This window comes from Euwallacea fornicatus, chromosome 30 (genome assembly GCF_040115645.1).
Source record: "Euwallacea fornicatus isolate EFF26 chromosome 30, ASM4011564v1, whole genome shotgun sequence".
NCBI classification, from domain to species: Eukaryota; Metazoa; Arthropoda; class Insecta; order Coleoptera; family Curculionidae; genus Euwallacea; species Euwallacea fornicatus.
The window spans coordinates 1,997,382-2,021,265 of record NC_089570.1 but is presented as its reverse complement, the minus strand read 5'-3'; the positions used below and the strand labels follow the sequence as shown (position 1 = coordinate 2,021,265).

Below are 23,884 nucleotides of genomic sequence, written 5' to 3'. Positions count from 1 at the left end.
ATTGCAAATTTATTCCCTTAAATCAACGAAAAGGTGCTAATGAGTTTAATAGAATATGGCGCATCGTAATCAAGCTGGTATTTACGATAGATTTTGAATGGGGCCTGCCTTAATTTCCACAGGAATTAAGAAATTTTGCATATATAGACGAAGAGGAGCAGACGGGTCAAGTGTATTCCCTTTGACGTTATTCAACACAAGTGAACATACATTATTAATTAACACGTATAGCCATCATTTTTGACGATATTCTTACTGCACGGGATGTATTAGCTTATATTACGATGAGATCATTATATGATGATTAAGTATTGTAATTGGCGAACCAGGTCTATGTCGAATATCTCCGCAACAAATTAGAGGGAAAACAATTATTTCTAGTTTTACGAGGAAATACTTGAAACATCCCTCAACTTAATCTTCTGGACGTTCCCTCGTAGTCTTTGGGGATATAGGATCGCCTACGAAACGCATTTTCGCGGCCTCCAAACTTCTCCAAAAATAGAGCCGACTGAAACCGAACCTTGACTCAGAGCCCGCTATTCCTGAGGTACTTGTCAGGTTCGCTTGCAGGAGCCACACCAGATCTCTGCAAAGGAGGGGTGCTCCGTTGCCCCCGTTCCAAACTGACGCCGAACGGCTACTTTCAAGTTGAGAATTTCGCTCGTTGAATAAATCTGCGGCCGCGAACGAATTTAAAAACATTTGTGGCACACCACTGGTTTCGTAGTGTTCCAGGCAGTGCCAGTCCAATTTTACCGCCCCAGGGCGGCCGACTTTCCATGGTTAGTGGCGTTCCTTACGGATGAGGGGGCCGTGATTAAAACATTTCTCTCAGGGTGCCGGACCTGCTGGGGGCGGCCGTAATCCCGGCGAAGTCCCCTGGTTTCTCGAGCGTTAGCGTGCATGATCAACGATGAGAACGGACGAAGCAAGAAAAAGCAGTGGCGCAACAGGCCGCAGGTCAAAAATGTGCCTGACCCTAAGCGCTAAATTAACTACAAATGTTCAGTTGCAATGAGAGCACCGATGACTATATACTGCATGTTCCGATTTCCCCTGTACTATCTTCATAGTGCTTGAGCAGATATCGTGCAGCATGCATTCAACAAGCAAGAAACGAGGATGTGATTACTGAGGGGATTTTTAAGAATGCTGCCGATTCCTGAATCGCGGTTCAGGTTGATGATCACTATGTAAGTATTGTAGCTGTTGGTCTTTCGGAGTCATCTGAGCGCGTAGCAGTAAGAGGTGGTTGAAAAGCGCTGATTAGCAACTAGCATTCACCAGACAGTAGCTCACGGAGTTAATTATTTCCCTTTTCAACCAAGTATACACAGCAAAAAACCTTTCACCAGTAGACAGAATATTTTTTTCGAATTTCCTTGATCTACGTGTTGATCATTAAAGAAATGCTGTTCCTCCTCTATTCCTTTCTTGTGATGTCGCTTTCGTTTACACTACTGAGACAAATAAATATGGTGAATTTATTTATAAAATAAAAAACCTTTATTCTTTCAAGTAAATTTCACTACAGTTCAAATTCAAATTTGGGATATTCGCCTGGACCCTATTCACTATCCAAATCCAAAGGATTTTAATCCGCGCAGGCCTTCCGACGAAAACCTTGTCAAACGGTCCGATTTCACGTTCTTGCTCTTCGCGGATGAGACCAGGATTAACATAGATATGGGACAAGTTTCTTAACTTCTCACTAAGTTGTCCCAAACACCACGTGGCAGTGTGTCCATTTCGAACCTGAACTCGATCGCACGAACCGGACGCAGTAGGGACTAGTTCTTCCATGCTTAATTTTCCCCTTTTTTAATTTCAAAATCTTCACAGCTTCGTCACCCACAATGCCTTAAATCCGCTATGGGATTCCCACAGTTTCTATGGAATAGGGGCCATCCCGAACTCATTGGAGCCCTCGTGATGGAAAATTATTGGTACTCAGCTGCTTACGCCCATATGTACCTTCGTCGCTCTGGCATGAACTTTCCACTCCATGTCTGTTACAGAATATACTATTCTCTAGCACTTGGTCGAAAATGATCTGTTTCAAAACTGAAATTGAATGAAATTAGTGAATTAGTGGATGGAGGGAGCTCGCAAGTCGACAAGTACGCTGGGGGTGCGACTCCTGGATCTCGTTAGGCATTGCGATTGGTCGTCTCAACTACTATATTCTGGCACGCGTGAAAGCTCCACAGTTCTCCAGAACGTATCCAGATGTCGCGTCGTCTTCAAGGCTTACGCATACTTGGTATTACGACCTCCAGGAGGTTTAAGTATGGCTGACAAAAGGTCGCTCTCCGTTAAAAGAACTGGATACCTTTCAGTGAACCAATGGGAAACCGGCCAAATGTTCACGCCTGCGCGAACTTCTCCTGTCCTCCCTTTTCCTGTTTCTCTTCGCGTTGGATGGTACACAAAACCCTCCAATGTTCTGAATTTTTCAGTAGTTCCGCCTTGCTCAGGAGTGCAGTCTCGAGATGTTTCTCCAGGGTGATGCTCCATCATAAATTTTCTGCATTGCTCTCATGAGGCAGCTGCCCCAAGTTCAGATACTCGCAGATTAGTTTCTCTTTAAAGAGGTCCCAGTTGGTGACCTTTGCTAAATGCTCCTTTTGGCTGCGTGTGACATCTATCTGAGATAAAAGGTGGAGGTAGTCTAATACCGGGTCCTCTGTGGGGATCATCCATCTTGGTCCAACTTTATGTAGATTTATCTTCATCGCAGCTAATATGCCATTCAACGTCAAAGCTTGGCTTTGTTTGGCTATTTGGTAAATAAATCTTAGATTTTATGGTAAAGGGTTTTTTGGTACCTGGAGAAACATTGCCCGATGGACAATGCAGGAGGGACAAATTAAGGAATATTTAATATAAACCAATATCTTTACTAACGCCTAATTTAGGAAGTCATCTCCGGCATTGACCACCCTTAATACTTCCTTAACGAGCCTCTGATTGCTCTCCAGAACACTCCTCAAACTCATTATTTCATTATACAAATTCCTGACATCTTTCCTCAACTCCCCTAATTCGCACCTATCATAATCTCTACAAGACCAGTAATTGCTCTTCATCCTCAACTCTTCTTGGGCGGTAAAAAGCGATTTTCGGCTACTCCCCTTCTTTTTAAATCCTTTCTTGCGGTGCTTCCTAGCGACCTCGAAGGCAGCTTTCAGTATGTCCGCAGGCAGAATTCCATCATCATTATGATTGTGCATTTTAACAATGACCACGTAGTACCCTTTAGTGGATACCGAGGTGCTCCAATGACACGCTTCCGTCAGTATCTTCTTGTGAAAATAGTCGGTAAATAGAGCTTTCTCTATGCAAGAAATGAGCTTTGTAGCATTAGTGAGCTTGGCCAATTTCGCCGTCTTCTTCAGGCCTCGAATGTCATGAACTGCTATGCCTACTAGCAGGTTCAACAAGATGATTGTGACGCAAGTGACAAACGTACCGTAAATGATCTCCATTGAGCCCTGCAGTAGAAACGCGGAATTTTTTTGGCTAGGGTTGGTGATCAACTCCAAATTCATTTCTCCTATCGCCATCACCATGACTGTGATGAAGCCGATGTAGAAGCTGGAGAATACTTCGGAGCTGGGGAAGAGGACGCAGAAGCTTATGGTGAAGCCAAAGAGGAGGCAAGAGAATACCAGTAAAAGCTTGGAGAATTCCCTTTGGACCGAGGCATACATGGAGATGTACGTACCAAAGAACGGAAATTCCCCTAAAATATTGAGGAAGTTGGCCCAGGCTATCAAGACACCGAAAGCACTCACGTGGTTCTGCCACATGTAGGTTCTTCCAGAATAAACGAAAGAAATGAGAAACACTGTGACAATAGTGCTCCAATCAAGGAAATTCTGCAAAGACAAAAAGTATTGGTATACCGAAGAATATCCAGGAATGGCGCAAAGCTTCCGTATGGTCACACCAATGGCAAATATCAGCATTAGATACCACTCAAATTCTACGACATAAGGATGGGCCACAACTAGGTGTCCAGAAAAGGAGTGGTTCAGGCACAAATTCCTATCCTCTTCATATGAGGTGATGGTGATGTTTTTGCTGAAGTTGTAGCAGTGTTTGGCAATGCCCATAAGCACATAGGCAGACATTGTGACCACCAACACGAAACAGCAAATTGCCCTGAAGATGAAGAACTTCCGAACTTTTCTCCACTTTAAGTGCAGAAAAGCTGTGCAGACCGGGTGCAAAAGCAAGTCTTTCTGGCCCTCGTCTAGCAATGTGCTCAGAAAGGAAATCTCCATGGGATATTGATTGAGGATCACCGAGAAATCGATCTCCAATTCTGATCCCTTGCTACGAGCGCTGTTTTCGCTGAACCTAATGGCTGCATCCAGTTTCTTTCTGATGGCATCAATTCCGTTAGGAGTTTTGCGACAGATCATCCCCAGAGCCGTTAAACCGGGTTTACATTTGACTGTGACGTCGGCATTGAGCAGAATGAGCGTTTCTACACAATCTGAGAGCTCATTAGTCGCTGCCAGGTGCAAGGGAGTGTGGCCCTCGTTGTCTTTGGCGTTCACATCCGCTCCGTACCTGATGATGATTTATAGGCGGTTTTAATTGCGGTTTAATTTGCGGTTTATACCTTATAAGAGTTTTAATAGTTTCTGCACAGTTGTTTTTGTTGGCTTCAGAAACGACCAAATGCAGAGGAGTTCTCTGCTTAACATCCCGCGCATTGGGGCTCGCTTTGCCTTTGCTAAGTAGAAGCTTCACGCTGCTGTTACACTGGGCTCTGGCTGCCAAGTGTAGGGGGGTATGGTGCCTGAAAATATATATAGAAAGTCAAAGAGGTTGTTGTTGAGAACCGAAGTTTCACCTGTAGTCAACTATATTGGTTAAGGCGTTCTGCTCCAGAAGCACCTCGATGCAGTCCATGTGACGATGCTCCGCAGCCAAGTGCAAAGCCGTTTGCTGCTTTTCTTTAGTTTGATGGTCCACATTGGCTCCCTTGGCGTCCACGAGAACTTTCAGACACTCTTTATATCCCAGTTCTGCGGCCAAATGTATGGGAGTCCTTCCAGAACTGTCCAGTTGGTTTACATTTGCTCCTTAAGTAGAATAGTAAATTAAGGGCCGGTTTACCAATGTTCAGTTAGGGCGAAATTATTGGAGTGCTGATAACTTTATCCGACGGATAGCTTCGTTGGGCACGGGCCAATGCCTCCATTTCTAACTTGACAGCAAATCGATGCTGCCGCTAGCTGCCCTGAACATGAATAGTCTGGATTTTATTGCGCGACAGCCGTTAGTTGACAAGTTACTGACAGGTTTTTCAGGCTGAACTTGCAACGCGGTCAGCAGTTTAAGAGAGATCAGCTATGGAAGATGTTTGCGCAATTAAAGGTCAAATTATTCATGTTCTGTCAGGTTACGATTGTCGGAAGAAAAAGTCGACATTGGTCGAAGCTAAGGCCCGGTTTTTCAACGTCCGGTTTCCCTACTGTGGATTATCATTTCAAATTACCTTTATGACAAAACAGTTTAAGACAACTAGAAGAATTCGCCCTTACTGCACAATGCAGAACGCCCTCGATATTGCAGTGCACGTCGTTGGTAAGCGAGTCAACGTTTGCCCCCCTTTCCAGCAAGAGCGTCGCTACCTCTGGGTTGTCCCCAAATGCGGCGCAATGCAGAGGAGAGTAGCACTTGCAGATGAGATTGACGTGACAACCCTTCTGGGATAAGAGGTAGTGGATTGATTTGATGCACCCCTTGAAAGCGGCCAGATGGAGGGCGCTTAGGCCATAGATGTGCTCGTAAAAACTAAACAAGAGGGACTGAAAAGATGTTCCTGCACCTCGTACATACACGCATATCCTACCTCAACTGCGCTCCCATTTCTAGGAAAACTTGAATCAGGTCCATCTTCCCTAGAAAAGCTGCCCATAGGAGGCCGACATTGATCTCCAGAATATTATTGCCCTCGCCAAACAATTCTTTAACGTATTCAGGAGCAACTCCATGCCAATCCAGCTCGATAAGGCATTTGAATCGGGCGTTGTATTGACTCAGTTCCTCTAAGGAGAACTTGATCGCTGCGTAATGGAAGGGCAGATGGTCAATGCTGGAAAAGCTCTCGTAGATATCTGTTAAGTTATCCGCGTGAAGGGAAAATGGGAAAATTTGAAATTACGACTTTAGAGTGTTTTACCGACAAATTTCCAATTAAATACCTGTCAAAGAACATTCCGACTCCTTGGAGCTGCGGTAGTCCTTGAGGATGATATCAGATTCTACGCTGGTCCGCCACCAATTGGACATGGAGAACAGGGAGTTCTTCATTGGTCAGCAATGATTTCTCTAATGCTGTCGTCAAGTGAGGAATTACGCGGATATTCAAGGTTGGCTTGCATAGTCCAAAGACTAATATATCATGATTCGAACCGCACAACTGAATTATATCATATTTTTCTCAAGGCCTGAAGCGTTCGGACGACGAAGATCAACTGGCCGGTACCATCATCAAAGAAATTCGAATAAAATTATTTGCGTAATGATGGTTCGTATATGGGCACGTTCGTAATACTTCAGAGGTACCTGAAAATTTTCACAAGTAGCCGTGAGCCTGCAAGAGGAATTCTCATGAGCGAATGCTAATCTAACGACCAAATTACGATAAAACACAGCATGAGGAAAGTGGATCGTGGGTGTAGTTGAATATTAGTTTACATAAGCCGAACTACGTCTGTGCCAATTTTTTATAGATCCTCTAATAGACGAACTTAACGATATAATTTCCATCACCTTCAAATAATGCACAGAAATAATTGAGAAGGTATACGCGTCCATAATGGCTTGTATATGCGAATTAAAGTCTCCAATGAGTCAAACAAGGTCAATATATTCATTAACTAGAATATTTGCTATAACCTGGTAACAGTTATTATTATGCTTGGGATGCCCGAGGATGTGTTTACGAAAGGAAAGCAAATTTACCATGGAAATCCATGCAATTTTTTATCATCTATGGCGATTCTTCAAAACTGGTTTTACCATCGTTTTCCTTGGGAAAAATTACCTGAAAATGAGTACCATATCAACGGGTGATCTGAACAAGTTGGGGACTAGAGAGGAAAGTGAGATCTCTGAGGTTGAGTTAAACGCCCTTTACCAAATGCCATGAAACCGAAAATCCGAAGCTAAGAATTCATAAAACGTCGCGAGAAAGATTTCTGTGCATCCGAAAGCAGGGTATCGCACATAATCAGCAAAGATACCTTCCCCGTTGGTCCCTTCTGGTGGATCTTCAGTGTTGAACAGGAATGGGTCCAAGGCTGATAATTGCGCAATATCAATTACACTCTGCCCTGGCAGTACCCCGTCAACATTCGTCAGGCACCTTTCGTGGTTCGTTTCTGGAACAGCCGGACGAAAGAACAATTCGTTTCCAGCACGAAGTGTATCCATAGTTGGCAGCGGCCGTGACAGGCAGATGCACCTCAAGGATCTTGAGCAGTTTAACGTACGTAGGTCAGTTCGCCTTATTGTCAAGAAAACCTCGTAAAGGTCATCAAAGTCGCTCTTCCATTGCTGGGGAGAATCAAAACCATTTTTTTTTTTTAGATCATGGCGAAACGAAGGAAAAGTATTATTACATACATCCATGTGTAAATACCACTTAAAAGATTGGACATTTCTATCGCGCAACCCTGTACATTTTATTACCATTTTAGTTTGCAAGCCCAATAAAAGCCCGCATAAATCGTTTACTAAAATTTCTACAGCGTTGTGAGATATTGGCTGTAAACTCTGTCGTGGGCCGCCCTGTATATGTCTCTACACGAGTTGATCTACGCGGCTCCAAGGATCATCCCCGCATTAGACAGTGAAATATTTCGAATTTACACTGGTCTTGGTACGAATTAGAACAGAACGCAACGTTTCCGAGAGGAACTTCTCTTTGCAATTGATTTGATACACAATACGCTGCAAAAATGTGTGGTCAAATGGGCCCTATTCGAGTTTGTTTTCAGCGAGGTTTCGCCAGTTTGTCTGGCTCTTCAGTGCCAATTTGTCCGTCACCCTGCGACGATTCCCGCTCGGATGTTCCATTTTTCGTAACCGAAATAAGAACGAATTGGGTAAGTAGCATTATCCTTTGGTTATTAGTATGCTTTACACGATAATGCTTAAAGCGCGTTGTAAAAGCTCTCTAAATGTTTATATTAAAATTTTGAAACTATTCAGCCATAGGATCGTTTACTCTATATCCCGACGGAGATATCTAAATCCAAAAATCGTGGAGAATTCGTTTCTCATCACTGGAACAAAATTAGAATTGAGAAACACCCATCAAGTGTTTATTTTAATTGAATTGTTACGTATAAGTGAATATGCTGATAGAATGTGCCACAGCCCCACTAAAGGTGATAGTAAATTCTGGAAAAGACGCATTTGCTATACCGAAAATTTACGACATTGTTATTGAAATTTGAAAGGTTTGAAGTGTCCTTTGTTTAGCCTTTTTCAAGAAGTTTCCTTCAATGATTAAAGTGTACTGATACGTTGGCAAAATCATAAGAAAATTACTAGGAATACGCCGAGTCATAACCATGCAAAAATGGATGTATAAGAAGGATAGAGGGTGGCGTCAATGAGGCTGGAAACTTGGATACTTCCTCTTCCACATTTTACGCAATAAAAATTTTCAAGTCAAGCTCTCGAGCTATTTTTTTTTTTTTTAGAAACATGGAAGACAAATTCGTCACGACGCCCCTGATCGTCGGCGGTGGCATCGAGACGCGTGTCCAAATTCAGATCAGTTCATCCATGGACTTTAAGTCTCGAGTGCGCGATTGGTGGCGCAGTCTCCGCCTGAAGGCTTTTTGCCAGCACATGGGGTTGTTGGTGGCTCTGGCCGGATACACGGTCATAGGAGGGTTGGTAAGTGATAATTAATAATTACTGATCACTTTTGATTTCCATTTAAGTTTTCTTCAAAGCAAAATGATTAAAAAACCGATAAAGGTAGATGTAAAAAGGTTTTTCGCGTCCCAATTTTAGCGACCTAGTTTTCGGACTGTGCGGCCTCATAGAGGTTGCAATAACTCGAGAACCGATAAAGCCAGCTCCAGGAAAGAATTCCTAAAATTCCCCGAGATTGGTCCGCATTGGTAAACAATTCGCAGGGCGTTCCGTAGGGAAAATCTAAGTCAAAAAAACTGAGCAAATGTTTTTGAAAATTATTAACTGTTGTTGGAGCGATACTACGCCAATGGATTTTCGCCAATCTCGCGGCGTGGAGATTTTCCGCGAAATTTTGAAATTTTCATCGTGACTCGGGAATAATCAGTAGCGCGCCAGATGGGAGATCGGGAAAGTAACATTTCTCATAAGAACTAAGGAAATTTTAAAGATTTTTTTGAGCTTTTGAAACCATACTGGGCTAATGACTTTTGTGTGATTTTGCTGCGTGTTCATCGTTCTTTAAATCATGAAATTTTTCTCGCTATCACGAAACAAACAGAGCCGTTCGGGATAGGGAAGGGAGAAGTGACATGTTTATCAAAGAAACTCAGTAAGTTTTTGAAAGTTTTTCACTGCCCTTAGCACCATAGTAAGCCAGGTAATTTTGTGTAGTTTTGTAGTGCATTGATTTCTCCACGATTTTGGAAGCGTTTATGTCAATTCAAGGATAAATAGGGGCAGAGGGGAGATTGGGGAAATAACCTGTTTGAACTAAACAAGCTTTTGAAAATTTTGTAACTGTATTTAGAGCCATACTACTCCAATAATGTCCTAATATAAGGACAGATCGGCCTAGGCCTTCCTACACATTGAAACTAACTTTAGTGAGTAGCAAATTTAAAAAAAAACACATAGTATATATAGTGGAGTTTTAGCATCTTAAACTGACCAAAAACTTTTGTTTGGTACACTTTTAGCATCTCAAACTCTGTCGTAAAAATGGCTTCGCTGTGTCCTCTACGTTCATCAATGTTACTTCAATTCCTCTAAGACATCAAGGATGACTCATATGAGAACAGCACATGCCCTGCTTCCGCATTTAATACCTACGCGGCTTCAAATAAAAAGGGTTATTTGCTATTTTCCCTGCAACCGCAAGAATCAAATTACTACATTTGCGGCCTAACCGCATGTAATTTTGTTACAGAAATACGCCCTTTCTTTATTCTAAGGGAGAATAATGGCGTAAGCCCCAAATGGGGCCTTTCGCGTGGTATTAATTCAAGCCCTCAACGGCTGATAAATAAGCTTTCCGGGCAAACTTAAACACAATACGAAATTGCTCAAAATATGTTTATTTGTGCTTATCCAGAGGATAAATCTACGCAATAAAATCCGCTTGTTAACGAAAAATGCGAGAATATTGGTAAAACGTTCCTTGTCTGCCTTAAGAGCGATCTCAACCTCGTGTCCCCCTCTGATCCCGTTTTTCCGGCAAAATAATTATTATTTTGTTACGGAAAATTCAGGTATTCAGACGGTTGGAGCTTCCAGCCGAATTGTCCAGAATCCAGCATTACACCGACATTTTAAGCAACAGACGGCATCAGCTCATCGAAACCATCGCAAACAACACTGACCTGCGACACTTGGATTGCCTCATAACCATAATGACCGAGCTGGACGAGTACGAATTGGCTTTACAGGTGCTAATACTGTACGATTTTTCAAATTAGCCCGGTTTCTTACTTCCCGGATTTCCAGAGTTCGTTTAACGACGGCATACCCCTGCGACCCAAACCAGAAATGGCGAAATGGACAACTCTAAAGGCGGTTTTCTTCTCCTCTACCGTGCTCACGACCATCGGTATTAAGAATCTCTGGAAATTCTCGTTAAATATGCTTGTGTTATTTTTAGGATACGGGAACATCGTCCCAATGACCATCGAAGGGAAGGCTTTTTGCGTGGTATTCGCCCTGGTGGGGATACCCTTGACGATGACTGTCATAGCTGACTGGGGGCGACTATTTGCCTCTACCGTTTCGGCTGTTGTTAAGAGAATACCTCCCTTACCTAAAACTTTAAGGTAAGTGCGAGTAAGAGATGAAATTCGAGTTTCTCGCCAGGGAACGGTTTTAGAACCGCGATGGTGGCCCGAAGAACGTCTTCCTACGCTCTATCCGCAGTCTGCTTCCTGTTCGTATATTTAGCAGCGGGAGCTGCCATTTTCGTCCTGTGGGAGGAAGATTGGAGCTTCTTTGATGGGTTTTACTTCTGCTTTATCACGATGACTACCATCGGATTCGGGGATTTAGTGCCAAGTAAGTTTAGATATAAAGCGGAACACGGGCATTTGGCCGGAATCCATCTGATAAATGGCGGGATATTTATTGAACGTCGATTTCTAACTTAGAAGGGGAAAGCGTTTCCAATACAATATTTCTCCGTCGATGTTGCTTAAGAACTTTTAGATAAACAGGAGCGTCGACTGTTTCCCTCCGAATGCGTCCCAACGGCCAGACTTTGTGCTAAGTTTGTCGTCGTTTTGCTTGTTGAGCAACCAAATAGGTTAGACGAGGTTTGTCCGAAAATACATTAACTCACATTAAGGAGAAATCTCGACTATAATGGCAAACAACCATAAAACAAACTGAATCAAAAGAAAATAGGGTCGTTTACGCGAACAAATGTGCCTAGTTTACGTTCGCCATCATAAACGCGGCAAATATTTATGCTCTGACCGAATGATTGTTTTCACAAAAAAAAAAAACGAAAAATGCAACGAAACAAAACAAGCAATAACGAGATGGTAAGTAGGGCCCACGTTGGAACTTATGGGAGTGTTATATTCAGTGGAAACGCATAGGGGTAGAAAATAATGCCGGTACACTTTCCTTCTACCCCGGAGAAAAGCGTTATTATCGAGGAAATAAATTCCTGAAAACGCGATTGAACTCGATTTAATGGCAACAAGGCAGCGCTCTTTTGTTTGAAAACTATGACAGCTGTCTAAGGGGTGAAGCAGGCTCTCAAAGCGTGCCCCGCGCTGCCGCAATGCAGCTAAAATCTGGGAAATTTTCCTATTCGACTTCAATTTCAGAACAACCGAAATACATGCTACTGTGCACCCTCTACATCCTCGTGGGTCTGGCCCTTACGTCCACAATCATCGAATTGGTGCGCAGGCAATACGCCCAATCGTGGAGGCAACTGCAGGCTCTTCGAGGCCCTTTAGCTGAAAATTTCAGGAAATTCGCTGATAACGCACCTGGATTGGATGTGATGGCTTTCCAGCACGATTTGATGAAAGTCCTCACAGTGGTATGACTCACTTATGGTAGAAGACAAGTTCGCTCTATAAATATTTACAATGCAACATCACTCAGAACAGATCCACTTGATTATTATTATTTCAGTCCCCTCAATCAGCGCTCCTCTAAGTAGGAATATCAATATTGTATAAACAGTTTGAAAATCCTCATTCACAATAGTACATTTTAAATTCCAGTTATTCTTAAAATATATTTGCGACCTTACTTCCACTGTTTATTGATCGAAAGTGCAATTATACAAAGGCGGAGATATTATTGGAAAAGTTTTGCAATTATATAGTTTAAACTTATCAGGTGTCGATGCCCAAAAGGATAGGGAGCCGGAGGGACAAGAAAGAAAAGGATAAGACCGACAAGGAGTGGGAGGAAGCGATCCAGGCTGTTATCCAGGATATAACAGCACAGAATGCCAGCAAAGAACACCCTGTTCTGCAGATTGTTATTTATGAGAGTTCCGTTTAATAAAATTTCTATTGCTGTGAACGTCAGTTGCGGACTATATCCTTCTCACCATACGTTTACCAAATTTTCACAATGTGGAATGACGCCACTGTAGTTCACGAAGATGAGGTTTTTTCGTTAAATTTTTGAAAAAATTCCGCGCCAAAAATATTTACAACGTACAATTCACTCAAAAAAATTTTCAGCGAAAAATCAGTGGCCTAGAAAATGATTTTGCACAAAAAAATTGTGAAAACGGAGAGTTCCAATTTCAGCGAGAATGGGTTCCATAGTAGATGTACAATGCAACTATGATATGCCATGGTTAAAACTCTAATTAAATAACTTGTTCGATTCAAGTTTTGACAGCGGCATATCAAAGCTGTATCGTATAACTACTGCGGAACCAAATCTCGTTGAAACTGAAGTAACTAAATTCTTACTTTTTTTACACAAAACTGTCATCTACGCCACTAATTTCTAAATCATTAAACTTTCATACAAATCTTTAAAATAAATTGACGCCATAGCCAAATTCTTATTTTTTTATTTGGGAGGTTGAGAAGTTTGAAACGTTTCAACTGTAGAGTACTTTATAAATAAAATAAAGACGGTCAGTTCAGATAGTCACCAGTTTATTAAGGACGGCCATCTGTTGAGCCAAACTTCAACATTCGCCTAAATAGGTTAGATTCCATTATAGGTGTCAACTCGCGGATACTAATAGTAGAATTATCAGCGAATAGAGGGCGCAGTATCGCGATATCCGCCATTTTTAAGCTTAAATTTCTTATTTCCCATTATTTTTAAATTCAACTTCTTCACAGATAAACACTTATTACGAAAAAAAACAACGATTTCATACTTTTTATGTTATATAACAACTCTGCATAAAATAATAGAACCAACTTATCAGCATCAGTGATAACTTCACGACCTCCTTCGTGGAATTTGCTAGTACTTGCACTAATTACTACTTTAAATTGCCAAAAAGCTTCACAGTCCACGGTTACATAAACCAATTTTCCTTCGCAGTACTCAAAATCTTAAGCACTAAACATCAATGAAACTTTTCAGGTGAAAATCGATATAATTTTTATAAAAATTTGGCAACCGAAAAACTAGTGGTATAAATGAGAATATTGTGCAAAAAAATTAAAATTAAGTGCTGCGATTTCAATGAGATTGGGTTCCACATTAACCGTACGGTACAGCAATGATATACTACACTCAAAACACGAATCGAACAACTTCGATTTTTGGATCCAAAAAATTAAAAAAAAAATCATCAGGAAAATTGTTGGTCTACAAAATCGAAGTTGTCCGACTCGAGTTTTGAGTGTAGCATATCAAAACCATATCACGGGACTACTGTGGACCCGAATCTCGTTAAAATCGGAGTAATAAATTTTCACTTAAATATTTAGTGCAAATTTATTATCATGGACGCCTCTGGTTTTGGAAGACCAGTTCGAGAAAATATTTGACTGAAAATTCAACGTCTGGTATCAGGAGTGCAGAAATGTGAGGAGGGATATTTAGATTTTGATAGTTCTTAAACCATCGTGCAAACACTACATGCAGCTAGTATCTTAGATGTTCAGTATGGGTTACTAGGGTCAATCTTCAGTCATTTGGGAAAATTAGAAGATTTTTTCAATGCTCTATTACACAGTGAGTTATTTGGAATACACACTGGAATAAGTAAAAATGAAAAAAAATTAATGTGTGGACGATTTAATTCCATTCAGTTATTCACTAAACTATTACAAAGAATTTTATTTATTCCCAGATGTCAACATATTAATCAATGCTACTTTCTCTTTCTCTTTTTTCTTAACAACGTCGATACATCTGGTTCTCCAGGTGCTCTTCCTCAGTTTGATAGGGCGACTTCCGACATATCGACCTGAAAATCAAATAAAATGATTTCCTCATATTGATATGCAATACATTTCATCAAACCATTCATTTCTTTCATGGCTCTGGTGAAATCTGCAGGTTCCTTAAAACTCACAAAACCATATCCTTTGCTTTTATTTGTTCTCCTATCCCTTATTACTTTAGCTCTTTGGAAAGAAGGGAATTTGTTAAAAGTTCTGGTCAGTAGTTCATCAGTCACATCGTTGCCCAAGTCTCCACAAAAGATTCTATAAAATTGCTCTTTTATTTCACTAATTTAGAGTTGGAATACTTCAAGAAGAACACCACAACTATTTGATATGGTCATGTTCTCCACAAAGCAATTCTATTTTAGCTTTTTTATGAGCTATACCTGAAATCGTCATCTGGCCAATCTGCTAATGAAGTATCTTCCCAAGTTTGACCTCCAGCAGTTCTGGTGAGTTTCCTATTCCTTGGTCCTTTTCTCTTGAAATCTTCAGGTCCATGTGCTTGAAAGGCACTACTAGCTTTCCCTTGCGAAATTGCCAATTCTGCACTTACTTTCTCACTTTTAAGTTTCTTTAGTTTTTTTTCTACTTCACTTTGAAGAGCAATAAAATCTACCTGCTGCTGTGACGAGGAAGATGCCGCAGGTGTTGGCTGGGGAGCTATTTGAGGGGCGCTTTTTGGAACAGCACCTAATGTGCTAAATTTAGCAACGTTATAATAATCTTTTTAAAAACTTACTTTGATAGCGTGTAGGTTTTGCTGAAACCACAGCTGAAGGAATGCTAATAACTTTCTTTCCCAATTGATGTGGAATTAAAAAAGGTGGTTGGGGCGGCGGGGGAATATTGCCAAAGCCCGGTATAAAGGTAGGTCCAATACTAAAGCCGTTTACCATGGCTTGGCCTGAAATTTCAGCCTCAAATCTTTTCAGATTATTAGTCAAAAAAATGTGAACACTCCTATCGAGAAGAAAATAGGTATTCTTACCTGCTCATTTCGTCCTCCATTCGTCTAAATTGATCCATAATTGGTTTGTTAGGGGAAGAATTCAGAAAATTTGTATAAAATTCGGATGTTTATTGAAAGAAAATGTAATTCAGAAATCACGAAAATGAGCACTTTAAAGAGTAAATTTTCACTATTTCTTTGTATATTTATTTCTATTTAAAACGTAAACTAATAGTAATAATTAATACTTTATGTTCCCCTTTCACTTTTTGTTCAATTTATCTGTCAAAATCAACATATGTTTTGTGACAGCACGCAAATTAAAGGTTAAAAAACTTTTCTTCGATAAGGCAACCATGCATTGAGACTATATTAATGTGCTAACAAATGTTAAAATGCATAAAATCGTAGTTAGGCTCCATAAATTATCAAGTATTTTCTTGTTGTCTCAGGTTTACTACTTTATCTTTAATTAAAATCACTAAATGTTTTATTTAGAGTGCTTAAAATTTTGAAGAGCATCGATTAGGACAGCAGCACTGATAAATAAAATACCCTCTTTGCATTCAAAGACTAGCATGTTGTAAATTATTTAGAAACAATATTAGATTTCTAATAAGAAATCTACAACTTCGTTTGCAACTCTGTGTTGTGTCATTATTGCAGTCGGACAACATTTAATTATTATTCCTCCAAAATTGGAACGCACCACTCACCACGTTGCCACATTTGTACCCATATTATTTTTGTCAAGACATTTAATTCAGGCGCATTCACCAATTTTCAATATTATGGTTATACTTTGTTGAATATTTATACGAAATTTTAAATTCCTTAAAAACACATACACGTAGAAACTTCGCCCTTTAAAAATGGCAGAGTTTGAACCTCTAGATCCGTCTCTAAAAAACGTTATAGAACAAACAAGTTTGAAGTGGATATTTGTAGGTGGGAAAGGAGGTGTAGGGAAGACCACTTGCAGGTAGGAAAGATCTTTTATTTTATTCAATTATAAAGTTTCTTTAGTAAGTTAATTCTCGTGTGTTCATTTACGTCCATGTCACGTTAGTACCATTCATTTTGTCAAAATAAAATGACCATCCCATTTCCAGCTGTAGTCTCGCAGTTCAACTATCAAAAGTCCGAGAATCTGTGCTTATTATATCAACAGATCCTGCACACAACATATCGGATGCTTTTGACCAAAAATTTACCAAAGTCCCGATTCTTGTGAATGGTTTTTCTAATTTATATGCAATGGAAATAGATCCAAATGTAGGTGTAAGTGAGCTACCTGATGATTATTTCGATGGAGAATCTGATGTGATGAAAATGAGCAAAGGTTTTTAAGCTCAAATTTCATCTTTATTGTAAACTTTATGAAACAACATTTTTAGGAATTGTTCAAGAATTAGTAAATGCATTCCCAGGAACTGATGAGACTATGTCTTATGCAGAAGTAATGAAGCTTATAAAAAGCATGAATTATTCAGTAGTCGTTTTTGACACTGCCCCCACTGGACACACTTTAAGACTATTGTCATTTCCACAAGTGGTTGAAAAGGGATTGGGAAAACTGCTTAAAATCAAGCAAAAATTGGCTCCAATGATATCACAATTTAGCAGTTTATTAGGAATGCAGGACTTAAATGTGGAACAATTTTCAGGCAAACTAGATGATCTGATGGGGGTTATTAGACAGGTTAATGAGCAGTTCAAAAACCCAGATCAAACCACTTTTGTTTGTGTGTGTATTGCAGAGTTTTTGTCTTTATATGAAACTGAGAGATTAGTGCAGGAACTCACAAAAGTGAAAATTGACACACACAATATTATAGTTAATCAATTAGTGTTTAAAGGAAAAAATGAGCCTCCCTGTCGAATGTGCAATGCCAGAATTAAAATCCAGGAAAAGTACCTAGATCAAATTGCAGATCTTTATGAAGATTTTCATGTAGTTAAGTTGCCACTACTTGAAAATGAAGTAAGAGGAGCTGAGAAAATTAAGAGTTTCTCCGAATTTTTAATTAGGCCCTATAATGCTTAATTAATATTTTATTTTTGTGTGGAATATAAAGGTGAAAATTGCATGGCTTTTATTGTTTTGGATAAATTAACAGGAGATTTGTTTATTATATTTGCTGTTTTAATATCTTCATAATACCCTTCCTTTGTCACTATCATCACATGTCTTACAAGCATCCACGTCTCTCAAATTAATCCAGTCTGGTAAATGCTTTTCTCTCAAATAAAACTCCTTAGTGACAGCCTTCATTGACAGAATTTCTGTGGCTCCATAGATAGATCCTAAAATGGTTTGAAACAATAAAAGAAAAATCCTAATTTTGACTATTATGTTGTTATACCTCCAAGCCAAGCAGCATAATTTTCCTTGCATGGTGGGGAATGAAACTTGAAATCTTTAATGTTTAAGATTTGATATCTGGTATTTGCTGCCTGCTTTAAAAGCTCCTCTTTCAACCTCGCCTTAAAGCCTAAAGTCATACAGGTTCCCCCAATTAAAATTAAATTTTCTGCTAATTTATGTCTTAAATCAATATTCACTTTCAATATTGCATCTAATATCATTGTAGATAGGCACAAATGATCATTATCCTGTAAATTTCTAACCAGATATTTTTCACTGTTAAAAATATTTATGTACCTCTTCATACAGAACTTCAAATGTTTTCTCCCTGACTTTTCCTGTAATGGTAAAAGTTTCAATTCCCTTGTGAGGGTACAAAATATCTGGAGGAGCAACTAAGTCAGATCTGGCCAAAGCCAGCTGTTCAGCTCTTGACTTTTTAGTCACGAAGCAACACCGTACTTTAATATCCTCCAATGTTGCCTCAGACAAATGTTGTACTCCTGTATTGGCACTATTCAATAGCCCTTTTAAATTATTATGAATTGCTTCTCCTCCTAAAGGTAAAGCTTGCCAAGCTTGAACAATAGGTAAGCCAAAGCAAACTGGCATAACCACTGCCTCCTTATAACCAACATCCACAACTAATGCTGTGTCAACAGCCAAACTTGATAGACACACTAAATGGGATGGAAGCACCAAAATAGATAGAACTTCATATTGCAGAAACAGGACTTTAGCTAAAGTTTCTCGGAAAAGGGTGGGACATAATAAGGATTCTACAATAACAATGGGGCGATCTTTTGGGCTTATCAAAGCATATTTGAAGTAGATCAAGTGAATAAAGTCAACAAGGAGGTCGTAAAGGTCTTGGGGCGATTCGAAATCAAAGATTTTGCGAAGGGTGTTAGTTTTCTTGAACAGGACCTCTGTTCGAATTATGTGCCTTGGTGCAAACTCACTTGCAAAGCCAAATCTGAAAAGAAATATACCTTCAATGGTACGTTAATTAAAAAATCCGCGAGAACCTACTTTGTATAAGCTGCTCCTATATCTAAGACTACTGCATGTTTTTCGCTTGTTAAAGCCTCATATACAGGCATTTTTAAGAGGGAATATATAAATGATTAATTATTAAAATTATTAGTCACCATAACATAAACAATAAACAGATGATTGATGACATTGACGTTAGCGAGTGTTCCATAAGAATTGACATCAATACAATCTTTACCAATGAAAAATAACGTGGCATTTACGTTAACGTGACACACTGCCTATGTGTGAAAGGTTTTTAAAATAAGATGATTTTATAAAATACAGGAAAATTTCAGCAAAACTGTGAAAACGATCCTGATGATCATGACATAAATTACCAAGATTAACACGCATTTCAAGCACTACGATGCAACATTGCCAGACATCACCTTTTTCTTCAAAAGAATATGTGTGTTACCAAGGTTATACCAATAATAACAAAATCAAGTCACATGTTTTAAAGAATCACGTTACGTATCACGTGAATTTAAAAGTTTTCAGTCAAGTATCTGGAATTATTTGACATCGAATCCGTATGTCTTGATATGTTCTACGTAATTTCGAATATAAATAAATAAACCTAACTGTATTTTTAATATTAATCTTTACTATCGGTCAAGAAAAAATAAAACAAAAATAAATCTAATTAATATTTATTTACGTACCCCATATAACATAAAAGTGAAAAGAACAGGGTTGAATTTCAAGGGTTCATTCTCCGTTTATGAATTGTTCATTCCGAAAGTAAAATTCAGCAATAAAAACTTTGCTTAAATGTTAATATATTTTTTAGTATTTAAAAAAATTTAACTATCCAACACACAAGTCCGTGGCGCCTTGAAAAAAACTAGTTTTAATAAAATCAAACAACTAATAAAGTACGGTAAACGGTCGTATTTAAAATAAATTAGGTTCATTTGTTTGTTCGCGATTACATAGAACATATCAAGACATACGGGCTCGTTGTCAAATAATTCCGGGCCTACATGACAGAGTTTTTTTTAAGAATTGTAAATAATAAATAATTGATATTAAAGAAATGTGTGACGTCACTCTGCATGCACAACAAAAAATGTTTTTTTTCTTACAAGGTCCTTACTAGGACTCATCATGACAACATCGAATATATTATCATGGCAAGGACATCATAAATTTCATTATACATTGCGGTTATTCAGTCTCATGTCGCAATGTACACCTGTAAATTAGAAAACAAATATAATGTTTAAATGACACATATAAATTTCAATTAATAAACATAGTAACGAAATACAAATATAATATGACAGCAGGAATGACTATGATTTGTGACATTTGCCGTGACGGCAAACGTCGAAAAACATAAACAAATAGTTTTTATGTAAAAAAACAACTAATTAACTTACGTCTTTGGAAAATAAACTTAACAAAAAGCAACTCAATAGAATCTTCCTTGCATTAGTCCCATTTTGAATGGACCAATATAACAAACAGCCTCTAAGTGGCGCCGCATAAAAAAGTGATGGCATCTAGTTAGAATCGACCGTAGATAATGAACGGTTTCAGTACCGGAGAAGAAGATTCCAGAGGTCCTACGGATCAAGTCTGCTGCCTAATTGATAACGCGGAAAGGTGCACTAAAGCAGCAGGTAACGCTTCCTATAGCAAGAGGATTCAGAAAACTGTGACCCAAAGAAGACTTAATCTCTCTTTGGACAACACTGTAAGTCCACCTATATTTTAATAAAAACAATACATTATCTTTTATTTGCAGGCGCGTCACATTTACATTTGTGATTTCCACAAAATGATAATTCAGTGTGCAAGAACAAAGCGCCGAAGAAGAGACTCAGAGGATGACAGCAATGAAACAGACACTGATATCCCTGAAGTCGATTTATTTCAGCTGCAAGTGAATACCCTAAGGAAATATAAGCGACATTATAAAGTACCTACTAAGCCTAGCCTGAACAAGGCACAACTTGCAGATGTAAGTTCTTGTTTCACTAGGAAACAGAAAGCAAGTTTTATTTCGTAGAACTTGATGAAACACTTCAAAACAATACCTGTGAAGGAAAAGGATGTGGTAACGTTTTTCATATATACTGTGAAAACAAATGGCAACAAGCTCGACCAAAAGAATGGGGTTAATAGCAGTGAGACCACTTAGTTTTGGATTGTTTGCCTTCCAGCCTTTTGTGTTTTTTTTTTTGGATATTGAATTGTCTCTCAAAATATCTTTAATACTTTATTGTTTATTAGATATAAAATAGGAGTATAATTTTTGTAGATGGCAGAATAATTATTATTAAAGTATCAAGTGTGTCGCTTCTTTTTTGTTTGCTTTGTGTTTTCCAAGTTTGACTTTAAAACTACAACTTCATCTTCTTCACTCTCAGTATCAGGAGTTTTTGTAATTTGATCTTTTAACATCACAGACATAACCTGATCATCATTTTCTGAGTCTTCATCACTTTTCACAGCAATCCATTTTTCCTCACTTCCAATTGGTATTAATTCTGCAGTGTCTTTGTTTAAATCCTTAATAATTACTTTATCATCTAGAAATTACCCAAATAACTTCTATAATGAAATAAAAAAAGCTAATAAAACCTTCAGGCAATTTAGTTTTCTTTTTTTTGGTCTTTAAAGTCTTCCAATGATCTAGACAAACACTCAACTGAGACAAAGAAACATCAATATCGTCCAGTTCCAATGTGTGAAACCCTGTATCTTTCATTGCTAATCTGAAAATAAAATTTCCAAAATACCTTATTAGTAATAATACAAAACATTACTTTTCATTTGTGTCTTTTTCAACTGCAGCTTTAATCATTTCAACAACTTTCCCTGCTCTATTTGCAGCTTTATTTGTAGTTTCTAATATAAGCCTGGGAGTTACTTGTGCCTTTCCACCTAAATGTAAACCACACAACTCCTTATATGCATTAAGACCAATGTTTAGAGAAGCGTCAGCTACTCGTTCCTCTAACAATGTTGGGTCTATGATAATATAATCTCTGCCAAAATATCAAGTTAGAAGTGATATATATTTTTTTAATGATACAACTGACCCTCCACTAAAAATTGCATAAGAAACACAAATTGGATAGTGATGTATTACTGTTGGAATCGGGTCCCTCTCCTTGATATTGTGAATTTTGAAGTCCATTCCATCAGCAGTAACATCAGGCCTGCGGAAATGCGCCAAGGCAGCTAGTACTGCTATTGAAGCACAATCAAGAATATTACCCTCATGATTTATAAGATTTACATCCACTCTTAAGGCCCATACCTTAAATAACATTTATCAAAAAAACTCTAGCATACAAAGTAAAAGCTATACTCTTTCATTCATTTTGACACATAAACTCTCCAAGTCTAAGGCCCTAGAATCTTTAATGCACTTCTCAATAAACCGATTTAACTGGCAAAATAACTCAGTTTGCCTTCCTGGTTCAAAATTGGAGTCCCCCATGGGTGTTAATTCGAGGTTTATATTAAGAATACCTTCACTGGGTCTTGAGGAATTAGGCTCTTGCAGCTCACATGTGACTTGAGCTATTACTCTACAATTAGTCACTTAGCAGGTGCAACATATTATGATTTCATTTAGAAATTTACTGGGTCTTTCCTAAGGACACAAAGCAACATCCCCAATCCTTTCCAAACTCAATTTTCACTTCGCGACATTCGTCAAAACTACGACCATCAAGCCTCTGAAGTATAGGATTATTTCAGATAGTTCAAAATTGAGTTTCAGGATACTCACCGTCCATTCTTTGAGATTTTTAATTAGGAATTGTTTTTCAGGGTTTGATATTGTGATTTTTCGTACATTCAACATAATTTACAATTGGGATTATTGAAAATAATGTGAAAATTTTTAAAACGTTTTATTTTAATAAATCGATTAAGAAATCATGCGAAGTGGTTCAAATCTTCAAGATTTTAGTTATTTTTATGGGAAAATTAGGAAAAACAAAAGAAAACAAATTTACAGTGGAATAAACGTTCAACGAAGCTCTAAAAAACAGCAAAAATAAGCGATATTCTTTGAGGTTAAATAGTAAATCGGGGCAATGTTGCCAGTAGTAGTTTAACGCGAAGCGGTGATGTCGTCGATTATTGAGAACGCCATTTTTGTGCAAATATTGTGAGGTCATTTTTGGGCTCAATGTTTAAAGCATCACGTTTATATTCGTCTGAAATTGTGTTAAATAGGAGCATACATATTTTTCAAATCGTGTTATTTTCTAGATACAGGTTGTAAACATTTATTAAAAGAATTGATTTTCCATTATTATTTAAAAGTATATTCATTTATATGTTTACGTAGGTATACACGAATGATTTATTTCACCTTTTTCATTCCTTCGTATTCACGTTTTATCCGTTTATTTTGAGATAATTAAACATTCTTTAAAAATAAATAAATCGAATGAGGCTTCACAATACCTTAAAGATGCTTCTGTAAGAATCACAAAATTTGAATTTATTATTATTTTGATCTCACGGCTCTTTTTAAACACATGTTACGTGCCAAAACGCGCTTTCAACGCGAAAATGATATTATATTTATCGTAAGATCGACTCAAAGTTTCTGCATAGATTTGTAGACTGCGTTAGTTCAACTAATCGATCGCTTTCAGAGGTATTTGAAAAGAAAAGAAATTAAAAAATAACTTTTTCCTAGCTCGTTAGGCGATGTAATTGAAAATGATTTACCCTCATCATTGCACCTTTTCCTCTTCTACAACGTGATGACAACATATTTGAAACCGATGTTTCGATTTTCGACAACCATCATCAATTTTTTTTTATGAACGCCATATTAGATTTTCTCATTGTGGAATTCGTTTTTTTTTCCTTTCTATGATGATTTATGACATGGCGAGGTTCAGTCTTTCAGTTTGGCACAAG

General features: G+C 38.4%; 7 protein-coding genes across 8 annotated transcripts; 3 read left to right on the top strand and 4 right to left on the bottom strand.

The window, feature by feature from the left end:
* The first annotated feature begins 931 nt into the window (after nt 1-931).
* On the top strand, nt 932-12,782 carry LOC136347776 (potassium channel subfamily K member 6). 2 transcript variants are annotated; one of them, XM_066298064.1, is made up of 8 exons: nt 932-1,196; nt 8,739-8,937; nt 10,491-10,667; nt 10,726-10,828; nt 10,880-11,048; nt 11,102-11,283; nt 12,063-12,283; nt 12,589-12,782. In XM_066298064.1, exons 1-8 carry the CDS (start codon nt 1,153-1,155, stop codon nt 12,754-12,756), a joined length of 1,263 nt encoding a protein of 420 aa, XP_066154161.1. In that variant the 5' UTR covers nt 932-1,152; the 3' UTR covers nt 12,757-12,782. The 2 variants fall into 2 exon arrangements, with proteins under 2 accessions (XP_066154161.1, XP_066154162.1); XM_066298065.1 differs by lacking the exon at nt 932-1,196 and adding an exon at nt 7,935-8,135.
* Nucleotides 1,500-6,478, bottom strand: LOC136347775 (transient receptor potential channel pyrexia-like). Its single transcript, XM_066298063.1, has 6 exons — nt 6,228-6,478; nt 5,876-6,140; nt 5,519-5,817; nt 4,871-5,102; nt 4,637-4,816; nt 1,500-4,584 (listed from the first exon to the last, which is right to left on the bottom strand). Exons 1-6 carry the CDS (start codon nt 6,334-6,336, stop codon nt 2,913-2,915), a joined length of 2,757 nt encoding a protein of 918 aa, XP_066154160.1. The 5' UTR covers nt 6,337-6,478; the 3' UTR covers nt 1,500-2,912.
* Nucleotides 12,783-14,456: 1,674 nt separating the features above from the next.
* On the bottom strand, nt 14,457-15,863 carry LOC136347881 (RNA-binding protein 42). The gene is made up of 5 exons (XM_066298255.1): nt 15,616-15,863; nt 15,367-15,551; nt 15,011-15,317; nt 14,701-14,885; nt 14,457-14,644 (listed from the first exon to the last, which is right to left on the bottom strand). Exons 1-5 carry the CDS (start codon nt 15,651-15,653, stop codon nt 14,514-14,516), a joined length of 846 nt encoding a protein of 281 aa, XP_066154352.1. The 5' UTR covers nt 15,654-15,863; the 3' UTR covers nt 14,457-14,513.
* A 480-nt stretch (nt 15,864-16,343) lies between these two features.
* Nucleotides 16,344-17,711, top strand: LOC136347880 (ATPase ASNA1 homolog). Its single transcript, XM_066298254.1, has 3 exons — nt 16,344-16,558; nt 16,689-16,918; nt 16,974-17,711. The coding sequence occupies exons 1-3, from the start codon at nt 16,449-16,451 to the stop codon at nt 17,621-17,623; spliced, it is 990 nt and encodes a 329-aa protein (XP_066154351.1). The 5' UTR covers nt 16,344-16,448; the 3' UTR covers nt 17,624-17,711.
* Arp10 (Actin-related protein 10) lies at nt 17,656-19,365 on the bottom strand. Its single transcript, XM_066298251.1, has 4 exons — nt 18,977-19,365; nt 18,242-18,920; nt 17,943-18,192; nt 17,656-17,883 (listed from the first exon to the last, which is right to left on the bottom strand). The coding sequence occupies exons 1-4, from the start codon at nt 19,045-19,047 to the stop codon at nt 17,732-17,734; spliced, it is 1,152 nt and encodes a 383-aa protein (XP_066154348.1). The 5' UTR covers nt 19,048-19,365; the 3' UTR covers nt 17,656-17,731.
* A 939-nt stretch (nt 19,366-20,304) lies between these two features.
* Nucleotides 20,305-21,293, top strand: Sap30 (SIN3-associated polypeptide 30). The gene is made up of 3 exons (XM_066298260.1): nt 20,305-20,684; nt 20,736-20,951; nt 21,000-21,293. The coding sequence occupies exons 1-3, from the start codon at nt 20,514-20,516 to the stop codon at nt 21,129-21,131; spliced, it is 519 nt and encodes a 172-aa protein (XP_066154357.1). The 5' UTR covers nt 20,305-20,513; the 3' UTR covers nt 21,132-21,293.
* Rrp45 (exosome complex component Rrp45) lies at nt 21,197-23,029 on the bottom strand. Its single transcript, XM_066298250.1, has 7 exons — nt 22,734-23,029; nt 22,586-22,680; nt 22,308-22,530; nt 22,036-22,256; nt 21,760-21,981; nt 21,575-21,708; nt 21,197-21,522 (listed from the first exon to the last, which is right to left on the bottom strand). The coding sequence occupies exons 1-7, from the start codon at nt 22,806-22,808 to the stop codon at nt 21,278-21,280; spliced, it is 1,215 nt and encodes a 404-aa protein (XP_066154347.1). The 5' UTR covers nt 22,809-23,029; the 3' UTR covers nt 21,197-21,277.
* Between the last annotated feature and the right edge of the window lie 855 nt (nt 23,030-23,884).

What these genes read in the sequence shown, in the direction of transcription:
- Arp10 (XM_066298251.1), bottom strand. Translation starts at nt 19,047, where the DNA reads ATGCCTGTATATGAGGCTTTAACAAGCGAAAAACATGCAGTAGTCTTA. An exon ending in TTGAAGTTCTGTATGAAGAG is followed by an intron (nt 18,193 to 18,241) that starts GTACATAAATAT and finishes AGAAATTTACAG; the next exon opens with GATAATGATCATTTGTGCCT. An exon ending in TTATGCTGCTTGGCTTGGAG is followed by an intron (nt 17,884 to 17,942) that starts GTATAACAACAT and finishes AAACCATTTTAG; the next exon opens with GATCTATCTATGGAGCCACA.
- LOC136347775 (XM_066298063.1), bottom strand. Translation starts at nt 6,336, where the DNA reads ATGAAGAACTCCCTGTTCTCCATGTCCAATTGGTGGCGGACCAGCGTA. An exon ending in TAAACTGTTTTGTCATAAAG is followed by an intron (nt 5,103 to 5,518) that starts GTAATTTGAAAT and finishes ATTCTACTTAAG; the next exon opens with GAGCAAATGTAAACCAACTG. An exon ending in ACTATTAAAACTCTTATAAG is followed by an intron (nt 4,585 to 4,636) that starts GTATAAACCGCA and finishes AATCATCATCAG; the next exon opens with GTACGGAGCGGATGTGAACG.
- LOC136347880 (XM_066298254.1), top strand. Translation starts at nt 16,449, where the DNA reads ATGGCAGAGTTTGAACCTCTAGATCCGTCTCTAAAAAACGTTATAGAA. An exon ending in GTAGGGAAGACCACTTGCAG is followed by an intron (nt 16,559 to 16,688) that starts GTAGGAAAGATC and finishes TCCCATTTCCAG; the next exon opens with CTGTAGTCTCGCAGTTCAAC. An exon ending in TGTGATGAAAATGAGCAAAG is followed by an intron (nt 16,919 to 16,973) that starts GTTTTTAAGCTC and finishes CAACATTTTTAG; the next exon opens with GAATTGTTCAAGAATTAGTA.
- Rrp45 (XM_066298250.1), bottom strand. Translation starts at nt 22,808, where the DNA reads ATGTTGAATGTACGAAAAATCACAATATCAAACCCTGAAAAACAATTC. An exon ending in GTGTCCTTAGGAAAGACCCA is followed by an intron (nt 22,531 to 22,585) that starts GTAAATTTCTAA and finishes GACTAATTGTAG; the next exon opens with AGTAATAGCTCAAGTCACAT. An exon ending in GTGTCAAAATGAATGAAAGA is followed by an intron (nt 22,257 to 22,307) that starts GTATAGCTTTTA and finishes ATGTTATTTAAG; the next exon opens with GTATGGGCCTTAAGAGTGGA.
- Sap30 (XM_066298260.1), top strand. Translation starts at nt 20,514, where the DNA reads ATGAACGGTTTCAGTACCGGAGAAGAAGATTCCAGAGGTCCTACGGAT. An exon ending in ATCTCTCTTTGGACAACACT is followed by an intron (nt 20,685 to 20,735) that starts GTAAGTCCACCT and finishes TTTTATTTGCAG; the next exon opens with GCGCGTCACATTTACATTTG. An exon ending in ACAAGGCACAACTTGCAGAT is followed by an intron (nt 20,952 to 20,999) that starts GTAAGTTCTTGT and finishes TTTATTTCGTAG; the next exon opens with AACTTGATGAAACACTTCAA.
- LOC136347881 (XM_066298255.1), bottom strand. Translation starts at nt 15,653, where the DNA reads ATGGATCAATTTAGACGAATGGAGGACGAAATGAGCAG. An exon ending in ATGGAGGACGAAATGAGCAG is followed by an intron (nt 15,552 to 15,615) that starts GTAAGAATACCT and finishes TAATCTGAAAAG; the next exon opens with ATTTGAGGCTGAAATTTCAG. An exon ending in AGCCATGAAAGAAATGAATG is followed by an intron (nt 14,645 to 14,700) that starts GTTTGATGAAAT and finishes TTTGATTTTCAG; the next exon opens with GTCGATATGTCGGAAGTCGC.
- LOC136347776 (XM_066298064.1), top strand. Translation starts at nt 1,153, where the DNA reads ATGCTGCCGATTCCTGAATCGCGGTTCAGGTTGATGATCACTAT. An exon ending in TTCAGGTTGATGATCACTAT is followed by an intron (nt 1,197 to 8,738) that starts GTAAGTATTGTA and finishes TTTTTTTTTTAG; the next exon opens with AAACATGGAAGACAAATTCG. An exon ending in ACACGGTCATAGGAGGGTTG is followed by an intron (nt 8,938 to 10,490) that starts GTAAGTGATAAT and finishes CGGAAAATTCAG; the next exon opens with GTATTCAGACGGTTGGAGCT.